Genomic DNA, 13,238 nt, shown 5'->3' on the forward strand with positions numbered 1-13,238 from the left:
CGTCTTTCTGCATGTCTCTCCTCCTGGCAGGTGTCTAAGGTACATAAACATGAATGCTCATCCCTGGCTGTGAGCGAGGACGCCCGGTTCCTGCTGACCGCAGGACACAATGCTGTGAAAGTCTGGGATTATAACATGCAGCTTGACGTAAACTCACAGGTAGGATTAAGCATCTTCTGGATTTACGTTGGGAATTAACTCGCACAAGAGTAAAATATGCAATTGGTATCTAGGGCTCAATCCAGTGCTTATTCTTCTGAACATGCAATAGAAAAAATTAAGCCATAGAAAAGTAGAAACAAATGTATCTCCCCCAAGGTCAATTTGATGTTCCAGGAACCCTGGTAGTTACAACACACCCATGTCAAAATGCCCATTTAGACAGCAGGAATAAACATTTATACAGCCTGGTTCAAAAAACTATCTTGGTCCGAAAAGTTAAAAGTTTATCAGTACACACTGCAAGGGCTTTTGTGCCTTTATTGTAGAGGACAGTAGATGGAGTTGGAAATAGAGATGAAGTAGTTAACTATTTCCACCAGTAAATGGGCTTAAAAATACAGTTGCACAATGCTCTTGGTATGTTGTCTGTATCGGCAGATATTAGCTTGAAAAGGGAATTATTGATATTGGCAGGAATGTTCAAATTTGCCTTTATTTGTAACTGATGAATTAGCTGTTAATATCAGCCTATAGCTGCTGTAAATATTGTCCATATCTGTGAGTAAGGAAATTGTGTTTTAGACTGGACTAACAGACCTACATCGGCGAAAGTCCTTTTCTTATTCATTCTTATTCCTTAAACTTCAAGGTGTATTTTCAGGACTTAAGTTTCAGGTCTGAATTACATATTTAAGTATTGGTATCGGCCATAATGAATCTGTAAATATCGGCATATTGGATAGCCGAAAAAATCCAATCTCACAATTCCCATTGAAGACGTCACAATTATGTTAACACTCCCCAGCACCATGAGTTTCTTACTTTAAAAAAGTTCAGGGTTGGTGTTGCCTTTCAGTTACATCCCATCCAAGAAACATAAAAAAGACATTGACACATAACAGGGGGAGGACAGGAGCAAGAGAACTGCTGGGCTGCCACACGAGCAGCGCCCCTTTTACTTAGCTGAAAAAGAGAACGGGGGGGGGGCAACGAAGGCGTTGAGTTGGAGGGAGTGTGTGTGTTAAATGTGTCTTGTGTGTGCGCATGTGTGAGCCCGTGTACTTATCTCCACTCAGTCCCTCCCATTGTCTCTGCTGTCTGATACAGGTGAGGAAGACACGGCCTTTGCCGTGGAGATGACCTCGGAGAGTTCTGATCCAGAAACAAAGTTCACAGGAGTAGGGGGTGGTGGGGGGGAGATGGGGCCGGAGCATCTTGTCCGCATAACAATCAAGGAGAGTGGAGAGACAACCGGCCTTGGGAAGTCTGGTTATCTCAGGGAGCCAATGAAGATAACAATTGTTTTGGGTCCGGCCGACACTGCAATTTTCCGTCTGCCTTTGAGTCTTTTTGAGTCTCCCGGTGGCTTTACCTCGAATATGTCTGAATTCGGTGGCCCATTTCAGCCGAGCCGAGCTGACAACTTCTCCAAGTTGGCATCCATCTTGCGAAGGAGTTCAAAAATCGCATCCTGTTAGCTCGCATATTGCTTGAGTCTGAATGTTGACAGCCCTGCACATTCCCTCAGTCATGACGGGCAGCTTCTCAATTGCCAAAAGTGCGTCGAACTTTGCGAAAGATCAGGAAGCTGCCAGCTCCAAACAGCAGAAAACCTTTTATCATAATTCCAATTATGTACACGTCTTCAACATCCTCAACGGAAAGGATCGACAGGCACAGGATCCTCCACTCCTCCCAGGAGTCCACCGTGTATCCGGCTGCAAACGTTCCGTCAGGGCAGGTGGGCTCTCCTTTACCCAGTCTCTTTGTCGAGAAAATTTGGTCGGTTGCGTTGAGAGACCAGCTGATCAAATCCATATTTTAGGCTTCGGAGAGAAATGCGGAGAGAGGCTCCGATAGATCAGACAGAGACAGCACAAGACAAAGAGCAGCAAGCAGGGCAGATAAGGGCAGGGAGGGAGCAAGAGAGAAAAAGCGTCCGCCTTTGTTGAGAGCCAGAAGCAGATGGATTTATGTATACTAATTCTGAAACCATGATTATTCCTCAAACTTTAATCATACCATCAACATTTTTAATGTGTGCATCCCTGTTTGGAAACATGAATGAAACAGTGGAATGATATGCAGCAAAGGGGCCAGGGTTGGATTCAAACAAGGCTTGCAGGTCTATAGCCTTTGTAGTGGTCTGTGCATGACTGGTTGTGTATCTGGCACACTGTTTTACACATATTTTTCATGTTTTATACACATTTTTACCTGTCAGTTATATGATACAACTGAGCAGTTTAAAAGCTATTTTATCTAAAGAAGAAGTTCCCTCAAAGTGCAAGTTGACACATTTAACATCCTGTCTGTTTTGATTCACAATACAAAAGTTAGTGTTTCTTTTTTACACTCTGTAACAAGTAGGTGTTTATAATAAGTGTTTATCAAAGTTGTATTTGTTTACTGTATGTTGATTGACTTGTCCATTTCTGTTCTAACAGTTTTTGCTCCGCAAACGTCATTTTACTGTTCACCACTTAAATGCTTCATCATTGTGGAGATGAATATTGTGTATTTTTCAGTTGCAGTAGGACTTGGAGTAGTTTATTGTGCTTCAGTAGTAACTGAAACATGTGTTTCCCTACAACAGATGTTCATCGGCCACAGTCAGCCCATTCATCAGGTGAGCTTCACCACTGACCAACTTGGTGTTGTCTCTGTGGGAGACGCCATCTTCCTGTGGGACTTTCTGGCACATCCTGTGGCTGAAAGAAGGTAATTTTCCATATATTGCATATTATTTAGATCTTGCTATTGCTTTGTTACATTGTTAAACTTATGCAATGCTAATTGTCTGACATACTCATTACTCACAGTTCATCTCCTAGAGTGCGCTCCATCCCAGTTCCTAAATCAGGTAACTTCACTTAAAGGACATGTCTTGTATGTAATTATATAAGATGCATCTTATTCATATTTTATTATTATTAATTGAAAGTAATTTGTTCTGTCATGTAACAGTTCAACCAGAAGTTGAGGAGAGTACAGTACAGACATGTAATGGGATGCCTCGACAGACAGCACCCCTCCCCTCCTCCCCTCCACCACTGCTGGACGTCAGTAATATAGACAATGTGAACGAGGCAGGTAGGTTCAAATGTTTTACAATTTTAAGTTTAAGACAGCTGAAACTCTTTTAACCTTTTTTACTGAAGCATTCAGACCTGAAAATTCAATTTTCATGAAGAAAATTACTGCTTTGCTGTGAAATTGATTCAGATTCAGGTGTCCTGATTTGTACCAACATTTGCTTTGCTGGTTATGACGTCCATTTTGGCACACGGTTACAAAACATATGCATCATTACCAACACAACAGAGAAGTACAAAAACGCCAAAGCATCAAACAGAAATATTGAATTATAAAAAACCCCTGAGAAGCTGGAATAATCCCTTGAATTAAGCTAAAGGAAAAATCAAGTTTAGGACCCAGATAGAGAATAAAAATAAATGTGCAGATGTCAGTACAGCTTGTTTAGTTCAGCAGGAATGAAGCATATTTTGGTACTGTTTTGTTCTGAGCTTTGGGAATCAAAAGCTCTTTCTAAAGGGAGGAAGCTGAAAGTCTTCACACAATGAGTGGAAATTATCATCAGATGACGATTCACTGTAATTGTTTAGTAAATAGGGATCCTGGACAGAGCTGTCACTCACCAGTCAGCTGAAAAGACCACTGAACGGTCTGGATTAAGATGTTTCTTTTTAAGATGCCTGACTTCTAATGGCACCATGGTCATTGTGGCTAAATATTAGTGTCTTTTATTAATTTATTCACTGGTGACCCCTTTTTACTTAATGCTTCATAATTGGTTGCAGTGTTCAGATCTGAATTAATGATGATCCCAAGGTATAGGGTTGCACATACTTGGTCTGACCTTTAATTAAAGGCATACCATTGGTGTGAGTTTTCCTCCTAGAATAGCTTAGTATATCTATTTAATATATGATAAGCTGAAGGTTAGACTCCACACACCAGTCTGACTCGCCTTAAAAAAACATTGTATTTAATACAAAGTCATGATTTTGTTAACACACTCGCACTGTTTTTTTTTACAACGGGTTTCCATGACAAGAATCAGCAGCTTTATGAGAAAGAAACAAGCTCAAAGCAAGATTTTAAAAGCTGCTCAGCAACACCAAGCAACCCTAGTGTAAAGAATTTATTTGTTACCAGTGGGCCTAACAAAGGTCTTTAATGCCCATAGGGTTGTATTTCCTCTTTTTTTCTATCTGCAGGTTTGTGCTCCTTATCTATTTGTGATGAAGCCCCAAAGATCCCAGCTGTTTCAGCCCCAGACTCCGGGTCAGGCCCTTCTTCTGACCCCACATCTGCTGGGTGCTTCCTCAGGGTTACAGAACTCATCGACCCAGCTCCTCTGAATATCAGTCTAAAAGATGTTGGTAAGTCCTTTGCTGCATCATTCAGCAATAACTGTAAAAAATATGTTGCCTTTTTTCATCTAAATGGTTGGATTAAGCTTTATCCACTTAAGGAAATTTTGTTATTTAGTCAAGATGAGCGAGAAGAAGCCAGTTCGCCCTGATTGCTACCGCCACTTTGTCCCCCGTTTTAAGACCTCCACTCTTGACCAGGTAAAGAGCCCTCAGTGAAATAATTGGCTGCAGCATTCTGTGAGTGCTTGTTTACAAACTTAATTTATTTTGGATATTTTTGCTTCATCAGGCTGCCATTGCACCTAAACCAAGCCAGGAGGACATAAAGCTGAAGGCAGTGATCGGCTACAATGGCAATGGACGTGGAAACATGGTGTGGAGCCCTGACCAAGGTTAGCGGAAAAGTAGGGGATCTGGTCAAACATAAGTGCTTATAGAAGGGATTTGAGCATATTTACAGAAATTAGCATTAAAAATGATCTATAAAGCATGCACAGGCCTAGACATCTAATGAATCCATTAACTGTGTCACAATGTTTTTGTAAATCTACAGCATGAGGCTGTGATCTTAGACTCCTTGAAAATAATATGAAGTAGATAATATGAAGTTGTATTTTTAAACAGCTTCTTTTCAGATTGTACTTTCATTTTAGTCAAATTGAAGAGCTCATTTAGGCTATAGCTAAACTGCTCAGGTGGGGAGTGAGTCTTTGCCCCAGTAAAGGAGCTCAAGTTTCTTGGGGTCTTGTTTACAAGTGGGGGCAAGAATGGACTGGGAGGTTGATGCAGCACCAGCCATATCGCAGACATCCTGACAGTCATTATAAAGAGGGAGCTGAGCCACAGGCCAAGCTTTCAGTTAACCTGTCTGTCCCGTTTCCATCCCTCACCTCTGGTCATGAGCTTTGAGTAGTGACTGAAAGAATGAGATCACAGATACAAGTGCCAAAAATTAGAGCACCAAAGACTCCAAAGAGTACAGGTATTGTAGCATTCGCTTTTTTAGCAATGAAGTCTTTTCAAAAGATTGTTAACAATGAGCTCACAAACATTGTGAATGCTGAACTTGATCCTCTTCAGTTTGCATACAGACCTGGCAGGGGTGTCAATGATGCTCTTGCCGCACTTCTTAATATGATTTTAACTCACCTTGAGGGAGTAAAGACTTTTGCAGGTTTAATTACCCACGGCAATGAAATCAGCAGGAGGTTATGTAAAGGGTTCCGTATCTTTGTTTGTTTGTTTCTTTGTTTGTATGTGTACAAGATAACTCGAGGAAGGGAAAGTTGGATCTTCACCAAACTTTCAGAGAATATTGGGATAGTGACAGGGAAGAATCGATTAGATTTTGGTGGTGATCCGCGCAGCCGTTCGGTTTTTCTCAGACTTCGAAATTTTGAACACCATAGTAATCAATGGGAGCGCGAGTTCCTCGGTGGCACTGCTTAGGCATAGGTCTGCTGCCTCAGACGGCCATTCTAGTTTTTATTGATTTTTCTTCAGCTTTTTATGTATTCAGCCTCACATTTTAGCAAAAAATCAAGTCACATCCACAACATTGATCTTAGATTGATAAGCTGGCTGATGGACTTTTTAACTGGAAGAACTCAGCGGGTAAGGGTCATTGGTGTTTCACCGGATTTTAGCATTTCTTCTACTGGCTCACCACAGGGATGTGTTCTTTCACTGCTTTTATTTGCTTTATATATAAACTAGAAAAGCACTCAGAGAGCGCGGACCTCCACCATTAGCCCTATCTCCCAATAGTAAAAAATCCTTTAAAAAATTCCTGGATCTGGATCACTTCCAAAATCTAATCAGTTCTTCCTTATGCCATTTCTGACATTTCCTGAAAATTTCATCAACATCCATCCATAACCTTTTGAGTTATGTTGCTAACAAACAAACTAACAAACCGTGCCGATCACATAACCTCCTTGGCGGAGGTAATGAATGCCAGAGTAGATATGAGAAGCGGCACAGAATCAAATTTGCAGACGACTCAGTAATCGTGTCACTTCTCTCTAAAGATGACCTAGACCATAGCCCCATTTTAACCGATTTTATTGAATAGTGTGAGACATCCTTTTTAAAGATTAATATTTTTAAAAACAAAAGAAATGGCTGAGGGTTTCATGAAGAACCCCACTGCCATTTCTCCATCCCTGATTCATGGACAGTCTGTGGAAAAGGTAAGCCAGTATAAATACCTGGGTACTGTTGTGGATCAGAAAATTTGCTTTGAGCCTCAGGTAGATGCTGTCTGCAGGAAAGTCAACCAAAGACTGTATTTTTATCGCAAGCTTAAAAATGCACAGTCAATCCTTGATGAATCAGACCATCCACTCTGTAAGGAGTTCATGCTGCTCCCTTCTGGATGCAGATATTTCCTTCCATCATGTAAGACAAGCAGACAGAAAAATTCAGTTGAGGTGGTTTGGACAGCTGATCACAGTGCCTCCTGGTTGCCTCCCTGTAGAGGTCTTCTGGGCACATCCAAGTGGGAGGACACTTCAGGACAGATCCAGAACTCGCTGGATAGATGATATATCCCATTTGGCATGACAACGCCTCAGAATCCCCTAGGAGAGCTGGAAAACTTGGGGGGGGTCTGGGTTGATTTGCCTAGCTTTCTGCCATGGCAACCTAGCCCTGGATGTGTAGAAGATGATGATAAATAATGGAAGAGGACAATGAAATCTTAATACAGTTATGCACTCTTATGTACCTATAGAAACTTAGAAGGAACTAGAAATGCTGTGAAAAAAAGTTACTCTTAATCTTTTTTGCTTCATCCGGTATTTTGATGTCTGTTGCAGGTCTGTTTGCATATTCCTGCGGCTGTTTGGTAGTGGTGGAGTACCTACATACAGGAGGTCAGAGACACTTGCAGGGCCATACTGAGGAGATCTCTTGTCTTGCTGTCACAAATGATGCTCAGGTATTTTTCAGAGTTCATACTTACTAGTATATAACAGTGAACAAGGTGCATCATGGGGCACATGGAGGGGGGCTGTATAGAACAGAGATTCTACCATCATCTTCTAACATCCTTTTAGTCCTCCATTGTGCCTTTGTGTTGTCTTGTTGTCCATCTGCTCATATGCACATACTTTTTGGATGACTGCCTTTCCATTTCTTGGGAACAGGAGAGTTCAGGAATATCTAGAGGGCAAAGGTGTGAACTTGGACTCAGCTGAAATGATTAAAAATGATGGCTAAATGCCACGGTATTGCCAGTTATAAAATACTATATTGTTTCTATAAGTCTTTGCCTTTAGGAATAATAAATTAAAATGAAGCCTCTTTGTGCGTGCCTGTGTTATCTCTCTTCCAGACGCTTGCCTCAGCATCAGGAGGCAGTAACAATAGCAGGAGCCTTATTTGCATTTGGGACGTCCAGAATGGAACTTGCCGTAAAACCATCTCCTACCACAAGGGGGCAGTGCAGAGTCTGGCTTTCTCCAGAGACGATCGTTTCTTCCTCTCTGTTGGTCAGTAGAAGTGCCGTTGAATTGTATCAGTAGAACAGCACAGAAAACAGATTCTGCTATGGCCTTTAAAGTAACTCTGCTTCCACTTATTCCTTCCATTGACCTGTAGGAGATTTCTCTGACCCCGAGGTGGCTCTGTGGAGCTGTAAGAACTTCCAGCTGCTGTCCAGAGTGACGGCTACAGGTCCGATCCATGACACAGCCTTCAGCCCCTCAACAGCCAGCCAGATGGCCTGTGTTGGCAGCCAAGGGGTTTATTTCTGCCTCATGCACACCCAAGGCACTGATGTAGACCTGAAGGTAAATTACATCAGAGAAACTTAAAATGCATCCATATTACATTAACAGATCTCTACGTAGGCCTAAGAGCATTTTGGCACATCAAAACTCGTGCATTTTGGCATTTTGATTTGGTCGGTTGTTTAGTTGTCTTTGATCATAAGCATGAGCCTTTCCTTTCCCTTTACTAGGTGCAAAGGGTGAAAGCACCAGCTGAGGTGGGTGACGTGGAGCTGACGGCTCTGTGCTACCACATGGACTCCTTCCTGTTCACTGCAACCAATCGAGGACATGTTTGTGTCTGGGATGTTACCACACAGTGCTGCATCATGACATGGGAGGCTGATGAGGGCGAGATTGGTACAAATGGACCCTCTGTGGAGTTGAACTGTCTAATTTTAGTGATGATGTTTTGAAGTTTGACCCCCTTCGATGTAACATAGAGAAGCATGTTAATTCTTTTATTTAATTGAAGAGACACTTTTTACTGCAGTTAGTCTAATTACCTTGAAGATCCTATCTTTTGGCATGTTTTTTTGTTCTGGGATTCTTACTGGGCTGATTTGGTTTCTCGGTATAGGTGTTCTGCTGTGTCGAGGAAGCCATCTGTTGACAGGCAGCAACACCCGCTGGTTACGACTGTGGGAGGTTGGAGCTGTTTTTTGTGTAAAGCCTCGGGAAAAGGTCTGCAATAGAGAAGACAGGTCTGAAACTCATTCTCTTGTTATTCTTCTTGAGTCTTATTTATGGAAGCCACTTTCCCCAGAATATATTTTATTTGTACATCACACCACTCAGAATTGATTCAGTCAACAGAACATATTGTGGCATCTGTTATATTTCACGTCAGAATCTATTTCTGCAAATGAGGGAGGAACTTCACAGAAACATAATTACATAGAGACATGGATATCTACATGGATATACTTTATGGTACTAACTGTTTTGTATTCATATGTGTCAGGTGGATTTTGTTACATCAAAAAAGATTTTTCTTTAATTATATTTGCAATGGGAAGGTAGGAGTGATATAACTCAGATCATGCACAACAGACTTAAGTTTGCTAAAGCAGCATACCTGGAAACATTTCTGCAGACAGAGGTGTTGACAACATTATTATAAGTTTTGAAACCAATGACTCTTAGACTGATTTTCTTCTTTGCTAAAAGTTACACTGTCATTACACCTGCGCACTTGCACATGACCTCTACATAGGCATGATATGGAGTGTAAATTCACATTGTATTCTGGCCTTTAAGTGTGAGAGAAACATTCTTTTTTTTTTTTTTTTTTTAAGATTTATTTTTGGTCTTTCCTTGGTAGAGGAAGGACAGTGGATAGCCTCGGAAACAGGGAGGAGAGTGGGGAGAGACATGCTGTAAAGGGCCACAGGCCGGATTCGAACCCAAGCCACCCGTGTACATGGGTAGCGTCTTAAACCACTCGACCATCTGCGCTCCCAGAGAGAAACTTCCTTTCTGTTCTGCTCTGATGTTGCACATTGTCAGTCTTCTCCTCCATTATGCCCCTGTTAATCCCTCCAATGGCAGATCAGGGCTGCAGTGACTTTGCCACACCATACCACATATGTGCACTTTGTAGATGAGGGTGTAAGGCTGAGCTATACATACTGTTTCACCTTGATTCAAATATGTGTATGGCTGCATCATGAATGTTATTGTTAATTAACCCGCCTATATGCCCTGCATTTTACTGGAGGACATCAGTAGAGGGTACATGTGAAAGCTCAGGATATAAACTACAAACATGGAGATACTTGAGGAGGTTACTTTAGCATGATAATTCTGAGATCAGAATTACAACTATATTAACATCAGTTATCAATAGAAACATCAGTTCTGCTCAGGGTGATGACTGGTGGTTAGACACTCTGTGTGCACTTTGTTTCTCCAGCATTTTCATCCGTGCTCAGGCATAACACTCCTGGTGTATTGGTTTATTTAGTGACCGTATTAACAGGTGACTTTCAGCTGACTGCTTCCATAGTGGTCATTATTAAAAAAAAAAAAAAAAAAGAGTCCACGCAAATAACCTTCTGTGTAGTTTTGTGTTAATGTCACAATATCCTCATCAGACATGTAATACATTAAAAAAACGAACAAAAACAAACAGGCATGATCACACTTGACTGACTCACCACTTTGCATTGTCACTTTTTTAACCACAACATTGACCTTGTTGTCATTAATTTGACAGGTTTAAACAGAGATTTCTAAAGCTGAATTGTCTGCCCCAGCTAGTTTGACAGACATGTTTTTCTCTGTGAAGTGACAAGAACTAAGATGTGGAGAATGATGGACTTGGTTTCTCCATTTTTTATTTTTTTTTAACTTACAGCTGTTGTAGTTTCTGCTTTATTGACTGTTACACCTCTTCACTGCCTCTATTGGTCATGTGCATCTTGCATATGTGTTATGCTGATCTCAAGGTCATGCACAGCTGACGCATCAAACTGATGCTTGGGAGGCTTGGCAGCTCACGGTGTCTGCAGGGTTTTAAAATGTATTAACAGTTGATAAGTTGAATTAGGAAAAGACAAAGTCTGAAATTCAGTACCATAAGGTTTTTAACTTTTGAATCTGTTTCAAGTTTTGTCAAAAGAGGTTGTAGACTTGTTTTCCTCCTTTTTTTTTTTTTTTTTTTTTTTTTTTTACATTTAGTTTGAATCACAGAGAGATTCTAATGGAAGCCAACTTGGTCTGCACGCTTGTTTATGTCCTGGCCCATTGAGCTACAAGTGCATCCTTAAAGCTCCGCTGTGTCCCTAGCTAGCAATATAACTATGTGATTGATTGATTTGCATACAATTGAAGCTCAGCGTTAGTTCATGCAGGACATGGTAGTCATACTCCCAGCCATGATCAGCTGCTAGCCAGCTGATCCCACTTATCGCCTCGCAGCTCTCTGTCTCTACACAGTGGTGTATTTAAATGTGACGTACTTCTCACAAATCCCTGCTTGCATTAGTGCTGACGCACCGCTCTGCTGCTGCTTGCAAAGCTTAACCTCCTCCACCCCAGCCTCCTCCTTTACAGCAAAGCTTGTTGCACCGTCATATTGAGATTCATGCTACCATGTAGTAATTGCATTTGAACTGATTTTATTGTATTCAGTACACATTGTCATTAATGTATCCATCCATATGGGGGTTTCCAGCCATGCACTCCCTGGAAGAGTCAAAGCATATTGCTTGACTAACCCATGGAGCATCTTTTGAGCAGATCCTTCTCCACAAAGTAAAACTGTATATCCATTTTGCAATAAAATGGTAAAATGTATAATCAGAATGTTCCTGATTGAAATGATAGGTAAATGCAAGTTTTCTGAGACATAGATGGAGAAGTTGATGGAGCTCAGGCTCATATTAACATATTACAGGATTCTGAAAATAAAAACAGCTTTTGATAAGTGTAAAACAAGCACAAAATCTGTTGATGTTGGCACCGATAACATCCCAAAAAAGGCTTTATTTGCATAGAACAATCACTAAATCTATCTGCCTTTTCTTGACTAAGTTGTCACATTTTCATCGTACAATCAACAGAAAACATGCACATAACTGTCAACGATGTAACTAGTTAGAAATTGAAAATGCAATGGGGTCATAAAATCTATTGAGAGGGTCTTGAAAAAGGTCTTTAAAAGTATTACATTTAATGTCTGATTTTCTGTATGTACCGTGCATCCAACAGCAAGTACATTTTTGGCCCAACAGATGCACGTTGGCTATGCCTTGATCTGGCTATGTCTAAGCCCTGAAAGAAAATGGATGAAGATTTGACTCGCTCATCCTTGTCGAATTATGTTCACATTTATTATTGGTATCTTTTGGCCCCTGTGTCTGTGTGTGTCTGCAGTGGGACGATGGTGGTGTTGGAGCAAGAGATCATGCTGGATGGGACGACAGTCAGTGCAGGGTTTGATAACTCAATGGACATGGGCATTGTTGGCACCACAGCGGGAACTCTCTGGTACATTAACTGGTCTGATAACACCAGCACCAGGCTGGTCAGCGGACACAAAACCAAGGTAACCGTGTGAGCTTTGGAAAAAATACAGAAATAAGTGTGGCACTCATTTGAAGCAACACAGATTACTGAAAACAGATCCTTAGAATACCAGAAATATATTCATAGATGAGATGATTTGCCTCTATACATGTCCATACTGTATGACTGCCTTAGAATATGAATCAAGCATTTTCTATCAGTTCATTTACTTTAGGGAAACAAACATTTTCAGGTTTTTAGCTTTTTCAAGTCATGTCGCTAAAGTGATGATAATGTCAGATTCTTGTCACTGCCCTGGCCCTTACTGTAATTTGTCAACAGCTGTTCAATAGTTTGCCAAATCACTGGGTATATCTATTTTCCCTTCATACATTTGTATCTGTTTTGTCCCCCAAAAAATTAACATATGGCTCAGATGCAAATGTTAGCAAAGGTTTGAAATTATGGAGGTTCATGTTGTAAAATTATACCTACTGAATATGTTAGAACTATCATTACCAGGCTGTTAGCATGTTTACCTTCTCACTGAGCTCAAATTACTGCTCTGCCTGAGTACATCTCATAGAACCTTTGCACTCTTTGACAGTACATCATTTGTTGGCAAGTCTTCTTTATGAAAGTCCATTGAAATAGGTGTTACTAGTAGTTGCCGTGGGTTATTTTATTTTTTCTTTCTAGATCATGGCTTAAATGAGTGTTATTCATGAGATGCTTACATTTTCTTTGAATAGACATAGTTCTTCCACATGTTTCAAGCAGGTTTTTAATTACAGTTTCATTCAGACTGACATTTGTGAGAATTCATTAGCTTAGCTGTAATTATCTGCAGCATATATGGCTTACACTGAGCACTGGAACACTTTAACAAGGA

The 13,238-nt window shown here is 40.8% G+C and overlaps 1 protein-coding gene across 3 annotated transcripts in view; it reads left to right on the top strand.

Annotated features, from left to right (window-relative positions):
- Nucleotides 1–13,238, top strand: part of wdr90 (WD repeat domain 90) — a 38,625-nt gene that overhangs the window by 17,198 nt on the left and 8,189 nt on the right. For all 3 annotated transcript variants that reach the window (XR_005993501.1, XM_041816420.1, XM_041816421.1), the window contains exons 24-36: nucleotides 31–159; nucleotides 2,759–2,883; nucleotides 2,985–3,025; nucleotides 3,130–3,255; nucleotides 4,404–4,568; nucleotides 4,678–4,760; nucleotides 4,852–4,954; nucleotides 7,382–7,503; nucleotides 7,900–8,056; nucleotides 8,166–8,356; nucleotides 8,527–8,695; nucleotides 8,916–9,039; nucleotides 12,215–12,386. Coding sequence is in view for 2 of the 3 variants with exons in the window: in XM_041816420.1 (XP_041672354.1) it covers nucleotides 31–159; nucleotides 2,759–2,883; nucleotides 2,985–3,025; nucleotides 3,130–3,255; nucleotides 4,404–4,568; nucleotides 4,678–4,760; nucleotides 4,852–4,954; nucleotides 7,382–7,503; nucleotides 7,900–8,056; nucleotides 8,166–8,356; nucleotides 8,527–8,695; nucleotides 8,916–9,039; nucleotides 12,215–12,386 (1,707 nt within the window). In the remaining variant the exon portion in view is untranslated. The remainder of the gene's footprint in view (nucleotides 1–30; nucleotides 160–2,758; nucleotides 2,884–2,984; nucleotides 3,026–3,129; nucleotides 3,256–4,403; nucleotides 4,569–4,677; nucleotides 4,761–4,851; nucleotides 4,955–7,381; nucleotides 7,504–7,899; nucleotides 8,057–8,165; nucleotides 8,357–8,526; nucleotides 8,696–8,915; nucleotides 9,040–12,214; nucleotides 12,387–13,238) is intronic.

The sequence above is a fragment of the Cheilinus undulatus genome, linkage group 20 (genome assembly GCF_018320785.1).
Source record: "Cheilinus undulatus linkage group 20, ASM1832078v1, whole genome shotgun sequence".
Taxonomy (NCBI): domain Eukaryota; kingdom Metazoa; phylum Chordata; class Actinopteri; order Labriformes; family Labridae; genus Cheilinus; species Cheilinus undulatus.